Source organism: Triplophysa rosa, linkage group LG2 (genome assembly GCF_024868665.1).
Source record: "Triplophysa rosa linkage group LG2, Trosa_1v2, whole genome shotgun sequence".
NCBI lineage: Eukaryota > Metazoa > Chordata > Actinopteri > Cypriniformes > Nemacheilidae > Triplophysa > Triplophysa rosa.
Genome location: NC_079891.1, coordinates 23,538,673 through 23,557,334, shown reverse-complemented (window position 1 = coordinate 23,557,334; position 18,662 = coordinate 23,538,673). Strand labels below are relative to the sequence as shown.

The following is an 18,662-nucleotide window of genomic DNA, read 5'->3' as shown; positions in this document are numbered from 1 at the left end:
TTTTTATTCATTATTTGTTACATCATAGTGAAAAAACAGGCACATCATTAAATTTATTGTTTGTGTAACTGTCAGCTTGTAGACAATAATGTGTGTTCATATTTCACCGTATGCTTACCTCACCATGTGCTAATCTATGCTTATGAAACGCACTAAACTAAACACTGACCGTGTCCGATCTTTCCCTCTCCTCCTGGCTCACCACAGCACTTCTCATCGATCGGCCCGTAAATGTATCAGCCATTGTGACAGTTTCCTGCCAGGTTCAGCAGGCAATCAAGGGAAACGCACAAACGCTCAGATAAAGTCGGCAGAAACCGGGAGGGCGCACAATACCTATTGTGTCCTAATTAAAGGTCGAGCTATTAAACCAATGGAATGTTTATCAGGAGAGATTGTAGGCATGTGCACGAGTCTGCGTCCATGTCTGTCTGTGGGCACGTTTCCTCGTTTTCATGGTTGTTCTGGTTACGTATGTACGTCCTCATCCTCGGCAGCTGAAGAATAGAGGTTGGCGCTAGAACGTCTTAAAAATTCCAACCACAAGGTCAGAAAAACAGTTCAGAACAAAACAAGGTGAAGGAAGTGTGTTCTAGCCAAAGAAAAACAAATGGCTCGACAATGGCTTTAAATGAGCTACCTTGACCTTTTGTAGTCAATAGCATGAGTTTAAGTTCAGTGTTATGAAAGGATTTGGAAGGTTGTGTGAAGTTACACGGAAAATAACGCTGTTCTTTCCTAACGTTCATGCAGGAAAAGAGTACCATTGCAAGGTGTCAGAGATAATTCTGAAAGCTTCACCATTAAGTTAAACTTGGAACTAAATTTAAATCCAGAGAATGAGGTTTAAGCACGCTGTAGATGTTGTCACAGGTCTATTTGTAATGCAATACAACTCTATAACTGTATAGAGTGTCTCAGATTATGTTTGGAAGTCTGTGTTTATATAGTTACACTTATTTTAATAGATTTATTTTATGGTTTAAATGTGTCAGTAGGGTTTGAGGCTTAGCGTGTCAGGGCTTGTTTGTGTGCGAGTTTAGATGTAACATGCCATTAGACACTGACCCTGATGACACCGGGTTTACCCGGATGACTGACAGCTCCCAGTTTCAAAACAGGCAGTGTGACTTACAGGCATAGAAATACACACACAACATGCCTTCTTATGCCTTCACACCATCTTATGTCACTTCAGTGGAGTTGAGGTCATGAGAGGAAGGTTACTAAAGAGGGTTTCTATGTTGTGTAATCCTGAGGCTTATGTAGGGGCTATCATGTTATAACATATCAAAAGTGGTTATTCAGCACCACTTTAGAAATAAATCAATAAATGAAACATTCTGAATGTTGAATACTGGTATCAGCTGATATGATAGCTGGTACAGCTCATGACACTGTTTAACATACAATACAGGACTTTGCTAACGACAGGGGGGATTTTTAATTACTTTGATCAGATTTACTAATGAGCACGTGTTGCTGGTCTCCCAAAGGTGATTCATGTGGGTTTTGAAGCCACGGTAACATTAAAGATGCCAGTCTAATGAGGAAAAGAGCATTAAGAAATGATATTGGGCGCATTAATAAAGCATTACTCTTTTTTTTCCTATTTGTTTTGGTTTCTGTAAAAGAAAGAGGTAAAAAATGTACTCCATACTGCAGTGTGGCATTAGTAGTGTAAAGATTCTGGGTTTGATTCCCTGAGAACACATATAATAAAACATGTAGCCTATACATTGACTGCATTAGAAGTCTAGAAAATGTATGAACGTAACGCTATTATTAAAAACTGGTTCGTTAAATCGTACGCATATACTGCCACCTAATGGTTCTTCACGGGAATGACAACATTTACCAACAATGGAAATGATATGAGGTAAAAAGCATACACACATTTATTTATAAAAGATACAAAGTAAAAAATATAATATTAAAATATCCTAATAATTCTTGCACATTTTCTGTTTTTGTAGTTTGGCACATACAGTATTTTAACTCCAATGTACTTCAAAAACGGTTCAAAATGGTGACAACCTTTTGCTTAAAATAAATCTGTAAAAATTAATACATTTTTTTAATATATAAAAAATCATAGAAGGCAGATTTTTGGAAAGGACGTTCAAGACTCATGCACACACACATTGATTCATTGTCATTTGAACTTCTCTCAAATTTGTCCATTGATCCATCGTTTGGTGGTGGAAATGAACTGTTTGACTGTTTAAGTCACGGTGACTCTGGATGTTGTCTGTTGTCCAGTAGACTGTCCTGAATTACACAAAATAGAAAGAAAGGACATTCATTTCTATATGCAGACCTTAGAACATCTGTGACTTTCGTCTTTATACAACCTAGCTGACCAAAATGATGAAAAGATGAAACTGTTGACAGGATTGTAAGCAACAAAAACAACTGCAGTAAAAATGTTTTACCTCAGCAAGTAGGAAACCGGTGTGTAACTAATCTCTGGATAATCTCACTGTTTTTCTCTCAAAGCATGCCTCGTCTCTTTATACATAATCTATAATGGAATTAAACTAGAATATATACACTTCCTGCAGGATTATGCTCTGTACATTTATTCCCCATCAATGGAAGATGTTCTGCAGACAACAGAGGCTTTGGTCTGAGACTCAACCTTGAACTTTGTGTGAAGATCCCATCCGTTTACGTCATAGATTTGGTCACATTTGAATCTTTTGTCAGGTCAGAGATAATGTGATCATCTGTGCTAGGTGTGTTAGGTAATAGGTGTGTTTAGAATAAATATACATTGCATCTTATACCTGGCTTCTTTTTAAATGTATTAATGGGTGTTTCTGCAACTGCGGGCACTTTTGAGTCCCAGCAGTGACATTTTTGATTTATGTCAAAAATTTGTCATATCACGCTATTTATAAATATATTCACAGTGTCACTGTCACTAAAATAAATATAATTAATGAATAATGTGATTTAATATAAAATTATATAGCATTTATAGGTCCAAACACCGTTTTTGTTCATGTCCCACAACTCTGGTCACAATATTAAGATATTTAAAATAAGATAATTGAATTGCAATTTGACATTATTTCAAATGGAATTGTTTAATATCCATATTAATTTACAGCATCGTAAATGTTTTATATTTTACTGATCATTTTTATAATTTTATGAAGCAAATGTGCCTGTCCCATACCTTTGAGTAATAGTTTTCTATTTGTTTTCTCAAAGACAAACAAGTCTAGTTTCTTTCTATGGAAACAGAAATTACCACATGAGCACATTGCTGACAGATTAGCCCACCTCACTACCTCAATCACAAGATCCCAAAAACATAAGGTAAATATCATCTTTGATTTTTTTTTATTTTAGTCAAAAGTGCCCATAGTTGCAGAAACACCCTAATACTTTTTTCCAGATATATCTACAGTTGGATTTCTATCTTCAAGAAATGCTATTAAATAATAGTTTATAACAAATTTAAATTGAACCAGATTATTATGTCTGTAAACATACGGCTGTTACAAGAAAAAGAATATGTCTAGGGAGTCTGTAGTTATAATGCTTTCATTGTTACCTGACACAAGCATCTCTGCTGCTTTTCTGTCCTCTTTGATATACAGAGAGGTCATTAGAAAAAACAGGCCACCCAGGATCCCAATGAAAGGGCAAACATAAACACTATATTCCAGTCGATGGAATTCCCAGCTTGGAGAATCTGGATTATATTTACGTAGAGCATCTGAGATCTGAAGAAAAACAGTGCTTTTTTAGCCAGAGGTGATGTGTTCTAAGCATTTCTGGATAATGAGAATACTTGCACAAGTAGAGCTTATGAACCCAATTTATGTTTTATATTAAAATGATGAAAATAAACTCACCAAACCAATAAGGTATGGACTTCCTGCATCTCCAAGTAAATGACAGACCAAAATCTGTAAGGCTTCAGCCGTCGCTCTTCTAGTTGGCACAACAACATACTACAAGATGTAGGATACAAAAATGGCCTTTTATATATATTTTTCAATTTTATGATAATATATTTTTGTACTTTTTAAGCATTTAAAAAATGAATTTTAATAATCACAATGTGTAAAATGTAGAATATTTAATTAAACAATACATCAAAGTTATAGACGACTAAATTACGGTGTATATTACATTTCACTTTTATGCAGATTTATTCAATTGCTTCAACCAAGTTTGTCGTATAGTATATACATGTGTCATTTCCGCACTTAAAGTGCAGAACATGGTGCATACAGTATGTCTTACCAGCAGAATATCAGCCAGAATAGCCCAGTTAAGTGACAGCAAAGTCTCTCCAATAGCAATGAAGGTCTGTATGCAGCACAAACATCAAAACATCAAAAGAGACAAATGTTTAGATCGTAACCTACAGTAGAAAACCAACCTGGATGCATAACACATCCCAATGTCACATTGTGCTATGCTGGTGGTTATTTGGACAAAAAATGTTTCTTGGATCTACTGTATGTTAAAGGAGTAGTTCACTTTCAAAATGAAAATTCTGTCATCATTTACTCACCCTCTTGACATTTCAAACCTGTATGAACACAAAAGAAGATATTTTGAAAATGTTGGTAACGGCACAGCCCCCTATTCACTTCTATTGTAACCAATGCAAGTGAATGGGGGGCCGTTAACAACATTCTTCAAAATATCTTCTTTTGTGATCTGCTGAAGAAAGAAAGTCATACAGGTTTGAAATGACAAGAGGGTGAGTAAATGATGACAGAATTTTCATTTTGAAGGTGAACTACTCCTTTAATATTCTTGTTGCTCCAGCATGGCACTAGTAGCCTAATTGTATTGTCATGGGTACGAATCCCACTAACATCCATCTGTTAGAAATCAGTCCAGTAAAGAACTGTCACAGGAATTACATATGTGACCGGGATGCTTTTGGATGCCAGGATGACGGCGATGAAGAAGCAGGGGGAGGAACTGAGCATGCCCACAGCACATATAAGAGGGTCTGCATTAGGCACTCTGTCTCTCAGCATCTTTGATATCCAGGTGCCAAGAAAAACTCCCACAATCCCTGTCACCACTGTGATTGTGCCAAAGATATAACTGACAAGAGGGAAAAACATTCTACGGTAAGGGAATAGCTGGTTGAAACAGTTTTATTTTTAATGTGTTATATTTTTCTTTATAACTTAACTAAATACATCAAAATAAATACAATTATAGTACACCTAGTGCCCAAAAGTGGTGTATTTTGTTGTAAAAACAAATTTAACTGCTAGTTTTTGTTTGGTGTAAAAGTGATGTCAGGTTTGATAATAAACCATTCAAATATGAGGTTGGTACAGAATACTAAAATAAACATTAAACTGTTACCAAACTAGCTTGTGATGAACCTTGACAATGTTACGTGACAGTGTTGCACAATGTTTTACAATGTGACAATAAACCCTGAGAATTAAAAAGCAGGAGACTTGCTCTACCTGTCTGAAGGGTCACAAGGCTCCACTTTGCAAGGTTCCCTGAGGCCTTGTGTAACCTGTGCACGTGACAGGAAGGTGGGGGTCCAGAAAGCCAGAGCCCCTGTGACAAAAGCCATGGCAGTCACACCAAAAGAAGACCAGACAAAACTCCGACTAGAGGGGCACAGATGTAAAATATAAGTATCATTAATGTAGAAGATACAATTACTAAGACAAGAAAAAACAGTAACGCACTTCTTCAGAAGGTACTTGATGTCCTCAATGTAGGAGGTGTTCTCCATGGGTGTTTCTGTGTATCCATCCGCGGCTCCGCGAGGAGGATTGGGAATCAGAAAAACCAGGAGGAGCAGACCCAGTGCTCCCAGAGCAGGATTGACCTAGCAATAAACACAGACAATTCAATTCCTCTAGCTGAGAGATGGATTTGAGTGAATTCACAATGGTTCAAATTTTGTTAAGGAGTTGCAAAAAACTCCAAGGATTTGCAATACTTTTCTTTTTTTTGTTAATAACTTTTCAGTTATTACTAGGGGTTTTCAGGTATTAAGCAGGGACCTGGGCCTTATCTGGAGTAAAGATCTTCATTAATGATACTTTAGACTTTAAAGCCAAAAATGAAAATTCCGTTTTTATATACTCATCCTCATGTCAATCCAAACCTGTATGACTTTCTTCTGCAGAACACACAAGAAGATATTTTGAAGAATGTTGGTAACCAAACAACATTTGACCCCATTGACTGCCATCATATGGACACAAAACCACTAAGACATTTCTCAAAATATCTTATTTTGTGTTCCACAGAAGCAAGAGTTACATACATGTTTTAAACCAGTGTTTCCCAACCCTGGTCCTCGGGGCACACCTTCCAGAATGTTTTAGTTCTCTCCCTATATGAAACACCTGACTGATGAGTTGATTCAGGTGTTTTATATAGGGAGAGATCTAAAACATTCTGGAAGGTGTGCCCCGAGGACCAGCGTTGGGAAACGTCTCGGTTACGTTTGTAACCTCGGTTCCCTGATGGAGGGAACGAGACGTTGTGTCGAACCGACAGATGGGGTTCGTCCTTGAGAACCAATCACTTCCGACTTCTTAGAAAAGGCCAATGAAAATTGGCGAATGAAATTTGCATGCCGGACTCCGCCCCCGGATATCCGGGTATAAAAGGGAGACGGCGTGCCTCATCATTCACCTAAGTTCTGAGGAGCCTGAGACCTCTCACGACTGCTGCAGTGGACAGCACGTGTTGTGGCAAGAGGACACAACGTCTCGTTACCTCCATCAGGGAACCGAGGTTACAAACGTAACCGAGACGTTCCCTCTCTGTCGGTCTCTCGATGTTGTGTCGAACCGACAGATGGGGTTCCAATGGAAAACGCCATAACACTGTGCCCTGTCACAATCTCAACGAAGCGACGGTGACTGGCCTGGGCGTGTCAGCCGTGATGCTACCGTGAAATTGTAACCTACCAGTGGGTAGGTAGGGGGTCCCAGAGCTTTCTTGAAAGGTGGGAAGGCCCCTACCTTCGGCCTCACAGGCGGCGGCCTTGTTTCTCTAACAGCGAGAAGCCGCCCGGAACCGTAAGGCCACTGGGTAAGCGCTACTTCCTCAAGCGGGGGATGCGCTACAGAGACCACTTCCTACCACAGGGAGGAGACTAGTGGAGATACCAACATGGTCTCACCGATGGGGGAGAACTCATGGGAAGAAAGTGCGGACTGAAGGAGTTAACCGCGAGGTGGAGGTCCACCTAAGGAGGTCATGGGTTACCAAGGTGGGAACCAGCATGAGGATACATCAGACGGAACCGCCCTGCTGGGGGGTTGCAACGTCTGGTAGCACTAGGTCCGGTTAGAGCTATGTTGCGAATAACTCAGGTGATACCCGGCCTAAGGGGCAGGGCTGCTCTGCCCAGCCCGCCCAAAGGAGGTGCTTGCTAGTGATGGATAGAGTGCCTGTTCTTCACCCAGTGGGGGAAGAAGGGAGGCTAATAGTATGCTGACCCCCTAGGGTCAGATACTGTCATAGGCGTACACCCTACCGGTCGCCGGTCTTGCCTGATGCCCACAAGACTCGCCGACCGGTTTTACGCGAAGGCTGTAGGACCTCGCGAAGGTGATGGGTGTAGCCCAACCCGCAGCTCTGCAGATGTCTGCCAGAGAGGCGCCAGCCAGTGCCCAAGAGGAGGCTGTACTCAGTGTGGAGAGAGCTCTCACCCAGTGGGCGTAGGCGAACTAGGACAGGTACGCCATAGTGACGGCGTCCATGATCCAATGCGCCAAACTCTGTTTGAGACAGCCCTCCCAGCTGATCTCCAAAACAGACAAAGAGCTGCTCAGAGCTACTGCGGCTCTGCGTGCGGTCCAAGCAGAGGCACAATGCGCGTACTGGACACAACACAGATGGGGTTGGGTCTTCCTCCCCGGTGGGGAGCGCCTGTAAGTTCACCACCTGGTGTCTCGGGGGAGTGGTGGGAACTTTGGGCACGTAGCCGGGCCGGGGTCTCAGGATAGCGTGAGAATAACCGGGCCCGAGTTCTAGGCAATCTGTGGACACGGAGAATGCTTGTAGGTCCGCTACCCTCTTGAGCGTCCTCCCTAGAGCCGTCTTCATCGTGAAGTGAGAAAGAGCGGCATCTCCGAGGGGCTCCAGGACCGCATCAAGGTCGTAAGAGGGTACGGAGCGTGGGTGAGGTGGTAGCCTTCCCGCGCCCCTTAGGAACCAAATGATCAGGTTGTGCTGTCCTAGAGACTACCAGCAACTGGGTCGTGATGAGAGGCAACAGCGGCTACATACACGTTCAGTGTGGAAGGGGAGAGATTATTCTAGAGTCTCTGGAAGGACCGCACCCACTTGATCAAGCAACTCCGCAGGTCTTCTCTTCGAGAAGAGCACCAGAATGAGAAGAGGCACCACTAGGCGAATCGTCACCTAGTGGCCAGGGCCCTAGCCTGAGTAGTGGTCTTAACCGCCGCAGGGGTTAGGCCACTCAGGATCTCCTCGTTCCGTCCAGGGGCCAGACATGGAGGTTCCAGAGGTCTGGCCAGTGATGCCATAACGTGCCCTTCCCCTGGGAAAGCAGGTCCTTCGTCAGGGGAATCGGCCAGGGGGTAGCTGTCATCAAGAGCATTAGCTCCAAGAACCAAGTCCGGTTGGGCCAGTATGGCGCAACTAGTAAACTTGATGCTCCTTTACCCTGACCTTGCACAGGGTCTGTGCAATGAGGCTCACTGGGGGAAGACGTACTTCCGCTTGTCCCACGGCCAGCTGTGCGCTAGAGCTTCCGTGCCGCAGCAAGGAGTACCTTAGCGGCAATGGGTGGTGTCCAGGGAGGCGAAGGGGTCTACCTGAGCCCGCCCTGACTGTCCCCAATGAGCTGGCTACGCGGGGGTGGAGTCGCCACTCTCCGCGAGGCGTCAACTGACGAGAGAGCACATCGGCTGTCTGGTTCAGGTCACCTGGGATATGTGTGGCCCTGCGGACTCCACAGGAGGAGGCGTCGGGCGAGTCGTGTTAGCTGCCATAAGCAAACGCCACCCTGGCGGTAAAAAACGCTACGGCAGTTGTGCAGTCCGACCGGACCAGCACGTGCTTGTTCTGCACGAGAGGTAGTAACCCCTACAGTGCGGGTAGCACATCCAACAACTCTAGGCAATTGATATGCCTGCGCAGGCAGGGACCCCCGTCCGTAGAAAAGGTAATTGAAGACCAAGGGGTTAGAGTGCTTCGGCAGAAAAGCGTAATCACCATCCGCCTGCTGCCGGTGTGCCACGCCTCCAGGGAACTCGACTCTGTAGCCAGTGTTGGAGCGGTCTCATGTGCATCAACCTGAGGGGTATCACCACCGTCAAGGATGCCATGTACCCAGGAGCCTCCACCCGCTGACTGCTTGAAATATTCCAGGCAGTTCAACACTGACTGAGCGCAGTGGCGCTGTAATGGAGACAGAGTTGAGTTCCATACCAAAAAAGAGTATGCTCTGCACAGAGGAGAGCCTGCTCCTTTTCGGTTGACCTGTGGTCCCAATCGATCTAGGTGCCGAAGCCCTAGGTCCCTGTGTGTACATAACAGATCTCACGAGTGTGTCAAATGAGCCAGTCGTCGAGATAGTTTAGTACCCGCACACCTCTCTCCCTGAGGGGAGTGAGGGAGGCTTCCAAGATCTTCGTGAAGACTAGTGGGGACAGGGACAGACCGAAGGGGAGGACTCTGTACTAATATGCCTGACCCTCGAAAGCGAACCGTAGGAACGGGCGATGACGAGGGGGAAAGAGACATGAGAGTAAGCATCCTTCAGGTCGATTGCCATGAATCCATCTTGACATCTGACAGATGCCAGGATGCGCTTCTGCGTGAGCATCCTGAACGGCAGCTTGAGTAGGTGCCTGTTCAGGGTACGCAGATCTAGCGACCCCCGCTCTTTTGGGGACGATGAAGTACGGGCTGTAAAACCCGTTGAACATCTCGGCTAGAGGGACGAGCACGATCGCTTCCTCACCAGAGGGGTGGCGACCTCGGCCCGAAGCACGGGGCATCCTTGCCTCTGCTGAGGTTAAGAGGATGCCCCGAAACTTGGGCGGGCGTCCGGGGAGTGGATCGCGTAGCCGAGACGGACCGTATTCCGTAGTCACCGTGACGGTTTGGGAAGCTCTTGACAGGCTCCTAGGGACCGACAGGGAGGCTAGGGGTACGTTCTGCTTCATCGACCTCCCGGGGGTGGTTCGATGGCTGGCAGTACGGATCCCTCGCCGTGGGGGGGACCCCCGGGGAGGAGATCGGCTCTGCAGTTTTACCTGTCTGGCGAAGATGTAGCACAACGCACCATCGAATGAGAGTGCTTAGGCTGATGATTATCCTTGACATTGGGTCTTGCCGCAACGTCGAGTTGCCGAACACCGTCGTGCAGAGGGTGAGAGCGGCTGTGATAATACCCAGACGATGATGTGGCACAAAGCACCGTCGATTGAGAGTGCTTAGGCTGCTGATTATCCTCGACATTGGGTCTTGCCGCAACGTCGAGTTGCCGAACACCGTCGTGTAGAGGGTGAGAGCGGCTGTGATAATACCCAGACGATGATGTGGCACAAAGCACCGTCGATTGAGAGTGCTTAGGCTGCTGATTATCCTCGACATTGGGTCTTGCCGCAACGTCGAGTTGCCGAACACCGTCGTGCAGAGGGTGAGAGCGGCTGTGATAATACCCAGACGATGATGTGGCACAAAGCACCGTCGATTGAGAGTGCTTAGGCTGCTGATTATCCTCGACATTGGGTCTTGCCGCAACGTCGAGTTGCCGAACACCGTCGTGCAGAGGGTGAGAGCGGCTGTGATAATACCCAGACGATGATGTGGCACAAAGCACCGTCGATTGAGAGTGCTTAGGCTGCTGATTATCCTCGACATTGGGTCTTGCCGCAACGTCGAGTTGCCGAACACCGTCGTGCAGAGGGTGAGAGCGGCTGTGATAATACCCAGACGATGATGTGGCACAAAGCACCGTCGATTGAGAGTGCTTAGGCTGCTGATTATCCTCGACATTGGGTCTTGCCGCAACGTCGAGTTGCCGAACACCGTCGTGCAGAGGGTGAGAGCGGCTGTGATAATACCCAGACGATGATGTGGCACAAAGCACCGTCGATTGAGAGTGCTTAGGCTGCTGATTATCCTCGACATTGGGTCTTGCCGCAACGTCGAGTTGCCGAACACCGTCGTGCAGAGGGTGAGAGCGGCTGTGATAATACCCAGACGATGATGTGGCACAAAGCACCGTCGATTGAGAGTGCTTAGGCTGCTGATTATCCTCGACATTGGGTCTTGCCGCAACGTCGAGTTGCCGAACACCGTCGTGTAGAGGGTGAGAGCGGCTGTGATAAACGCCCAGAGAGGGAGAAAACTTTTAGAAAGGTATTCTCGAACTCCCTGGGGTCTTCCCATGAGGGCCGCATTGGCTTTCACCGCGGCTGCTGATGGGGTGGTGGTCTCCTCTTCGATGTCTCGAAGAGGACCAGGGCTGCTGGGAAGCAGACGGTGCACGGGATCTCGGCGGCCAGAGGGCGGTCGAGTCGTGGCTGGGGAGGACATACGTGATATCCTCTGTCTGCTCCCTAACTGTCGAACTCGACAGTATCACCAAACAGCCCCCCCTTGCGAGATGGGTGCATCGAGAAAGCGGACTTTCTCAGAGTTACTCACCTGTGCAAGGTTCAGCCAGAGGTGTCTCTCCTGGACCATAAGTGTGGACATCGCCCGACCCAGGGCCCGCGCGATCACCTTGTTCGCCCGAGAGCGAGGTCGGTGAAGCCGCGGAGTTCCTGCATAAGCGCTGGGTCGGTCTTACCCTCGTGGAGCTCTCTCCGCGCATTGGCCTGCAGGAAGGCCATAGCATGGAGAGAGGGGACAGCTTGGCCCGCAGCAGAGTAAGCTCTCGACACCTCAGATGCCGAAAAGCCTACGTGCTTTGGACGGGAGTTTAGGTCGAGCCCCGGGGGGACATCGACGTATCCTCTAGCTGCCCCACCATCGAGGGAAGAAAGGGTGATGGAACTAGTTGACGTGTACGCGCCGAAGGGGGCGTTCCAGGTCGTACTAGGTTCCTCATGCACTTCCGGGGGAACACGGCACTGAGGGCGAGTGCGGCTTGGAGCCGCTCTCAAGCCCGATGTACCGTGTATCCAGCCGCGAGCGTTGGGAGAGGCAGTGCGGTGCACCGCAACCCAAAGCCGGCGGCCCGGGAAAGCATGGCTGACATTTCGACATCCGCTTCTTCCTGATCTCGACCCCCCGAGGGAGGGAGCTTCAAGGAATCGTCGGAGTCTGATGCCAGTAAGTCACCCTCCGATGCTGCAACAGACATCTCATCATCACGTACCGTGTCCGATACGTGATTGAGGAATAAGACGGCGGACCGTCTTATGGGGAACGGTCAGACGAGCAAGGCGAGGTGCGAACGGTCCGCGAGCCAGTGGCTGACGGATTAGCGCTCACAGTAATCCTCATATCACCCTCGCTGCTCGCCGTAGCGGACGGCAGGGCCGTAGTCCTGCCGTCACGGAACGGGAAGCAGACAAGGTGGTGGCTGAGTCCCGTGGGAACACAGCCACCCGTGACGCAACGTCTGAATCGTCAGCCGCCCGCAGTGCGGGCAGGACGTATCCACAACATCTGCCCCAGCGTACTGGAAGCAGACATCGTGTCCGTCCCCCTCCTCGATGAGTGTGTTGCACCCACGAGAACAGCGGGACATGCCACGCTGGAGAAATTTGCTCTTTTAGAGAAAAAACTCGAACACTTCTGGAACCGCTGAGACGCCCAGGGGAAGTCGCTGCAGGAAGGGACAGTCCGCTGCACCACGTCGTAGAGCCGGCAGTCTTGTAGCGAAGTCTGTTGATCACGAGCGAAGGCTCCGAAGAACAAAAGGTGAATGAATGAGGCACGCCGTCTCCCTTTTATACCCGGATATCCGGGGGCGGAGTCCGGCATGCAAATTTCATTCGCCAATTTTCATTGGCCTTTTCTAAGAAGTCGGAAGTGATTGGTTCTCAGGGACGAACCCCATCTGTCGGTTCGACACAACGTCGAGAGACCGACAGAAAGGGAACACTGTTTTAAACGACATGAAACTATCCCTTTAACTTAAATGTTCTAGCCACAGCTAACAGTGAGTTCTGAACACTCACAAATCATATTGTAGTGGAAAAAAAAGATTGGGAAAACTGCAATAAATCTTTACATGCACATTTAAGCATTCCTTCAAGTTCAAATAAGGTCGAAAATATGCAGAAGTAGTTTTAGGAAATCTAAGAATGCTTACCCTGAGTGCCCATCGCCAGTCTACTGTTGCACTGGCTATTGTTGCCCCCATTATATAGCCCAGACCACTGTGAATAAAAATACCAGAAATAAAAAAACAGTCATTGCACAGAGAAAGTAGAAAATATGAAACAAAATATTGATTATATATTGCAAATCATACGCATTTGTTTGTTACATCAGATCAAAAATTCAAAACTACATAGGACATCTATGTTGAGTGTAAGGACTTCACCTCCCAACTGGTATAAAGATATAAAAGAAAGAAATCATGAGGGTTCTCTTTGTGCCAGTGAACAAGTCGCCAATGATGGTAGGAGCTATGGTAGAGTAACTGGCCTCTCCTGTTCCAACCAATGCCCTTGTCAGGACCAGAACCCAGAAGTGCTGTGGGGAGATTTAAAGGGATAGTTCACCCAAAAAATTCTGTCATCATTTACTCGCCTCCGTGTTGTTCCAAATCTGTATAAATGTATTGTATGTATGTAACACCATTGACTACCATAGTGGGGAAAAATAACTTAAATTGTTTTGTTCTGTTGAACACAAAAGAAGATATTTTGAAGAATGTAGGACAGCAGTTCTGGGGGCACTTTTGACTACCATTGTCATTTTTCCTACCATGGTAGTCAATGGGTTCCAAAAACTGTTTGGCTACAAGCATTCTTCCAAATTCTTTCTCTGTGTTCAACCAAACAAAGACATTTATACAGATTTGGAACAACTGGAAAGTGAGTAATTCATGACATAAGGTGAACCCTCCTTTTAAAGAGATGTATTGAGTGGTTTATAGAACAAGGAGATTGGACAGTTAAAAATGAGAATCAAAGCATCTCAGACAGACATTGTTTTACTGTACCTCCCGTCCAGCGAATGAGCTGCCCAGGGTTGTGACAAGCCACACGATCAACCCAGCAATCATGATATACTTCCTGTTATAACGGTCCCCAAGATAACCAAAAACTGGTGCCAAGAACATAAAGCTACAGATAAACACTGTAAATATGTTAATATATGTCCAACGTTTTATTCATATTTCAGGCTTTGTAACAATTAAACTGATACATAATAAAGCCATGTAATATACGCTGTAAGCAGAATAACCAGCAATTTCAGTAACTGGTGAAATGCAGCTCACTTGAAAAAACAGAGAGACTGACTAAACATGAAACTGCAAACAGATTCATATCAACGTGAGATAGATAAATCTGCTGGTGCTTTCAGAAAAGGACAGATTGCATCTTTTGCAACGTATTTTACATGTCTGCTTGTGTTTTACACTGGGCTTGTCAGTGGTGCAAGCTAACAAAATTACAGAAAAATCTATTAGTTCCCTGAGGATGCACGGAAGTGCTATTGTCAAATCAAATTTTGCAACGTTCTCTTCCTTTTTGCTGTCACGTCTGTCGCAATGTACAACAAAATCAAACCGATACCTGTCTGCAGGAGGCCTGATGTGCTGTCACTAATTTGAAAGTACTTCTGGATGCTAAGCAGCACACCTGGAACCAGAACAAAGATTGACTTTAGTCATGATGAAGGGATTTTTGAAGCTTCTGTGAACGGTTATCATTGATGAGCTCACCTGCTATGGTATAACGGTCCATGTAGTTGAGCAGATTAATATAGCAGAGAACTGCCACCATGATGTACGAGCGTCTTCGAGAGATGCCGGTTGGCTGTGTGGAGGATGTATCGCCATCTGGAAACTCACAGCTTATGGAACCATAACGTACACTTAAGTGGGTTTTTGGTCTGTGTTGATCGGAAGACATGATTTCCCCCGTATCCATGGCTACTGGATGTCTTTGACTCTGTAGAAAAACAGACTTGTGTGCACTTTACAGAACTTTATAATATTAAAGCCATTTGTGTTGACTCACATGACTTCCATGTGATTCCAGGCTATCAGACAATGTTGTAGGTTTGAGGTAACCATGGCAACAATGAATAGGATAGGTCTGTTGTCACAACCAACTAATCCTATAGAATCCTAGACACAGAAGCTATTCACAGCCAATAGACAGTCAGTTAAATGCCACTTTTGGAAATAAATGTAGTATGGCTGATTTGTCTTCTTCACAGTTTTTTGAGCAAGCTGTAATTAAATCTTGTAAATTTAGGTATTAAGGTTGTTATTTTGTGCAAAACGACATTCTGATATTGTGTAGTTCGAAGATTGCATTTACATTAGTGTTGGAGGTGTTGCCAGTTTTACATATACTACAGTACTTTTATACACTAATTGTGACTATAGTTTCTCATTTAATGGAATAGTTTACCCCAAAATTAAAATTCTTTCATTATTTATTCCCCCTTATGTCATTCCAAATCTGTTTGACTTTCTTCCTTATGCAGAACACAAAAGAGGATATTTCGAAGAATGGTGGTAACCGAAAAACACTGGCCCACATTGACTTCCATTGTGTGGACACAAAAGCACAGAGACATTTCTTCTTTTGTGTCTTAGAAAAGAAAGAGTGAATAAATGATGACAGAATTTTATTTTTGGGTGAACTATCCTTTTAATACAATAAAAACAGGACAGCAACTCTTAAACCATTATCTCTAAACCAAAAAGCTGGTTGCACTAAATGATAAATTAAGCAATGAGATTTGAGTATTTCCGAAAGACATTCTGAAAGACATTTCTGCTTTAAATATAAGCAGGACCATTTCAGAGGTAACAGGAAGCACTAAAAAAGGGGTGGGACCAGGAAATGACCCAAGTCATTTTCAAACTCAGGTTGCCCAAAGACAAACGTGACCGTGCAGCATGTCAGAGTTTGGCTATGCCTTTTGACATGAAGTATAGACATTAATGCAGTTTAAATTACAAACCTGTTCTACACCATTTCCCTGCATCAGTGAATTAAGTTGCAGGTTAGGTCTCAGGTCATAGTCTACCACACTGTTTCTATGGCTGGTTATTATTAGTGACTTGCTATGCTTGCTGTTTAGTTTGCTGTAGTATTTCACAAAGATATTTTGCTGTTTATGTTTGAGCATTTGACATACATCATTGTTAGTTCTGTATTACACTCACCAACATGTTGTGAAAATGAAATGTAAACCGGAACTTCTATCTTAAAGATGATTGTGGTTAAAGTATTTACATACTGTATGAGTTAATCACAAGATAATCTTGTCTTTGTCAACTAACATGCTTGAGATTGTATAAATGAAATAAAAGTGTTTATATGCTATATCATGAAAAAATCATTTGTTTAATCACAAATCATATATATTTCAGTCCTACAAATTGTTGAATTAGTGTACGTGTTCAGGAATGAGTTCCTAAGCAGACTGACAACAATGGCACTGTTGTAGTGCAAAACCGTGTATAACTACAACAAAAATGTTCAGCGGATGCAGCTTGAAAGTTTTCATTTAGTCATTAACTTTGTATTTCACTTTACACATTCATGGTTTTGTTCCATTGAATATAAAAGTTAATTTTGCATAACAATAATTTGACAAAGTTTCTTACTTCTAAACTAATGTGCTCCAATGTCCTGTGTGCCTTTAATCCATGTTGGTTTTTGGTCCTTTTCTATTTCTTTACATTTCTTGATGCATTTGTTAAGCTGTCAGTGTTTTAGAAACAGAAGAGCATTCCCCTGTGAATCCTGCACACTGCAGGGCTATCATGTCAGAATCAAGCCCTGCCCCTTTTTAGTCACACGTCTCAGAACAGTTCCTCCTTGTGTTGCGATATAAACCACAAACCAGAAGGCTTTCAAACCCCATTTTCACATACCCGAACCGTTTCCAGGATATGACAGTCACGGCCTTTGGCATGATATGTGTTTGAGACTTTGAACAGAAACAACACTTATAATAATTTAAATGAAAAACCAAATCTTGTATTGTCTGCTTAACTGATTGAATTGTACAACCCATTTTAGTTTTACAATTCATACTGTTATGGATGAATGATTTTAGGTAAACATGATTATGTTTAGGCCTACTTCTGTCTTAAGATTTGGCAGTGAGTGATAAGCAGTTGGTTAGAATCTCTCATTTCTTCATAATTTTGGTTATTACTTATATTTATGTATTATTAATTTGTTGCTTAAACTAGAGTTGTGAAACTTGGGCTGTGTTGTCCAGATGATGAAGTCTTTCCTGTGACGTTATCTTGGTAGCAACTTTTTTGGAAAACCACTTCTGTGAAACACAAGACATTTTGAGAAATGTCTCAGTGGTTTTGTGTCCATACAATAAAAGTCAATAGGTTCCATGTTTGGTTACCAGCGAACTTCAAAATATATTATTTTGTTTTCTGCAGAAGAAAGAAAGTAATACAGGTTTAGATTGACACGAGGGTAAATGAAGAAAGAACTTTCATTTTTAGGAGAACTATGCCTTTAAATTGTATCAATAATATAGCAATAAAACTGAGATGAAACCAGTAAACTACTTTTCGTTTGTAAAACTCATTTGTAGTAAATGTAAAATCAGATTTACTCACACCTGCAAAATAAAACTATTAAACAGGTGTATCATATTTATTTAAATACTCTATACTATCGCCTAGTGGCTGAACTTGACCCATTTGAGACAGACCCTCCGTTCCATTTCGAAGGGCTCATCCCTATGCCCTAAGCCCTTCGACTAGTTTACCCTCCGGAGTGAGAGCTTTGAAGGGTTAAAGGGTGTAGGGGACCAAACAACTGTTTCTTGAAGTGCCCTTCTGCGTCATCATCCCGCGCCCATAAGGAGGCGGCATCACCACGCAAAGAATCTGCGCAAAGAATCATGGGAGCCCGAAGTGACCATCAGTTGTACCCTTCGAAATCCTTCATTCTGAAGGGCCCTTTGAAGTGGCCAGTTATGAGCACTTCGGTTTGGAACGACCCTTCAGTATGGCGGCCATGATTGTCGTCACTCCGAAGGGCCCTTCGGAGGGCGATATATCCCAGTTGGAACGCAGGGTGTCTCTCCAGGTCAGAGAATTGGGCGTGCCAAAAGGTGGAGGCGTGCCGAAAAATAGGGGAGTGCTTTTCAATTGGTTGCAAAAGCTGCCTGTTTCCCATCCGCTTAAGCGCTATTTGCCCACATCCAAAGCCATCTTTTCATTGTGGTGTTTTTGTATCGAAGATTTTAAATATGAAACCAAGAATCTGCAGTTGATTTACAAAGATACTGCAAAGGGTATCTATACTCTTTGGATACTAGGGACTATTTTAAAATTGGCCTCGACGTGTTCTGAGGTGTGAGTTCACCGTGATCACCGGGCTGTCAGCGCCCCCGAGAACAGCTTGATGTCAGCAAATACACCTAAAACTGCCCGTTGGCTCTAAGGTCACTTTAGTGGTAACATAGGATAATATTAGTTTTGGTTACATTTCATAATGGGCAATGGTTGGTCTGATGAATCTATT

General features: G+C 44.3%; 1 protein-coding gene across 2 annotated transcripts; it reads right to left on the bottom strand.

The window, feature by feature from the left end:
- Positions 1 to 1,875: 1,875 nt before the first annotated feature.
- LOC130549183 (protein spinster homolog 3-like) lies at positions 1,876 to 17,261 on the bottom strand. Of its 2 annotated transcripts, XM_057326396.1 has the most exons (13): positions 16,766 to 17,261; positions 14,861 to 15,089; positions 14,712 to 14,777; positions 14,135 to 14,271; positions 13,511 to 13,662; positions 13,277 to 13,343; positions 5,697 to 5,839; positions 5,463 to 5,615; positions 4,896 to 5,085; positions 4,264 to 4,329; positions 3,870 to 3,968; positions 3,566 to 3,737; positions 1,876 to 2,271 (listed from the first exon to the last, which is right to left on the bottom strand). In XM_057326396.1, exons 2-13 carry the CDS (start codon positions 15,066 to 15,068, stop codon positions 2,225 to 2,227), a joined length of 1,500 nt encoding a protein of 499 aa, XP_057182379.1. In that variant the 5' UTR covers positions 15,069 to 15,089; positions 16,766 to 17,261; the 3' UTR covers positions 1,876 to 2,224. The 2 variants fall into 2 exon arrangements, with proteins under 2 accessions (XP_057182379.1, XP_057182388.1); XM_057326405.1 differs by lacking the exons at positions 14,861 to 15,089; positions 16,766 to 17,261 and having other exon boundaries at positions 14,135 to 14,258; positions 14,712 to 14,761.
- Between the last annotated feature and the right edge of the window lie 1,401 nt (positions 17,262 to 18,662).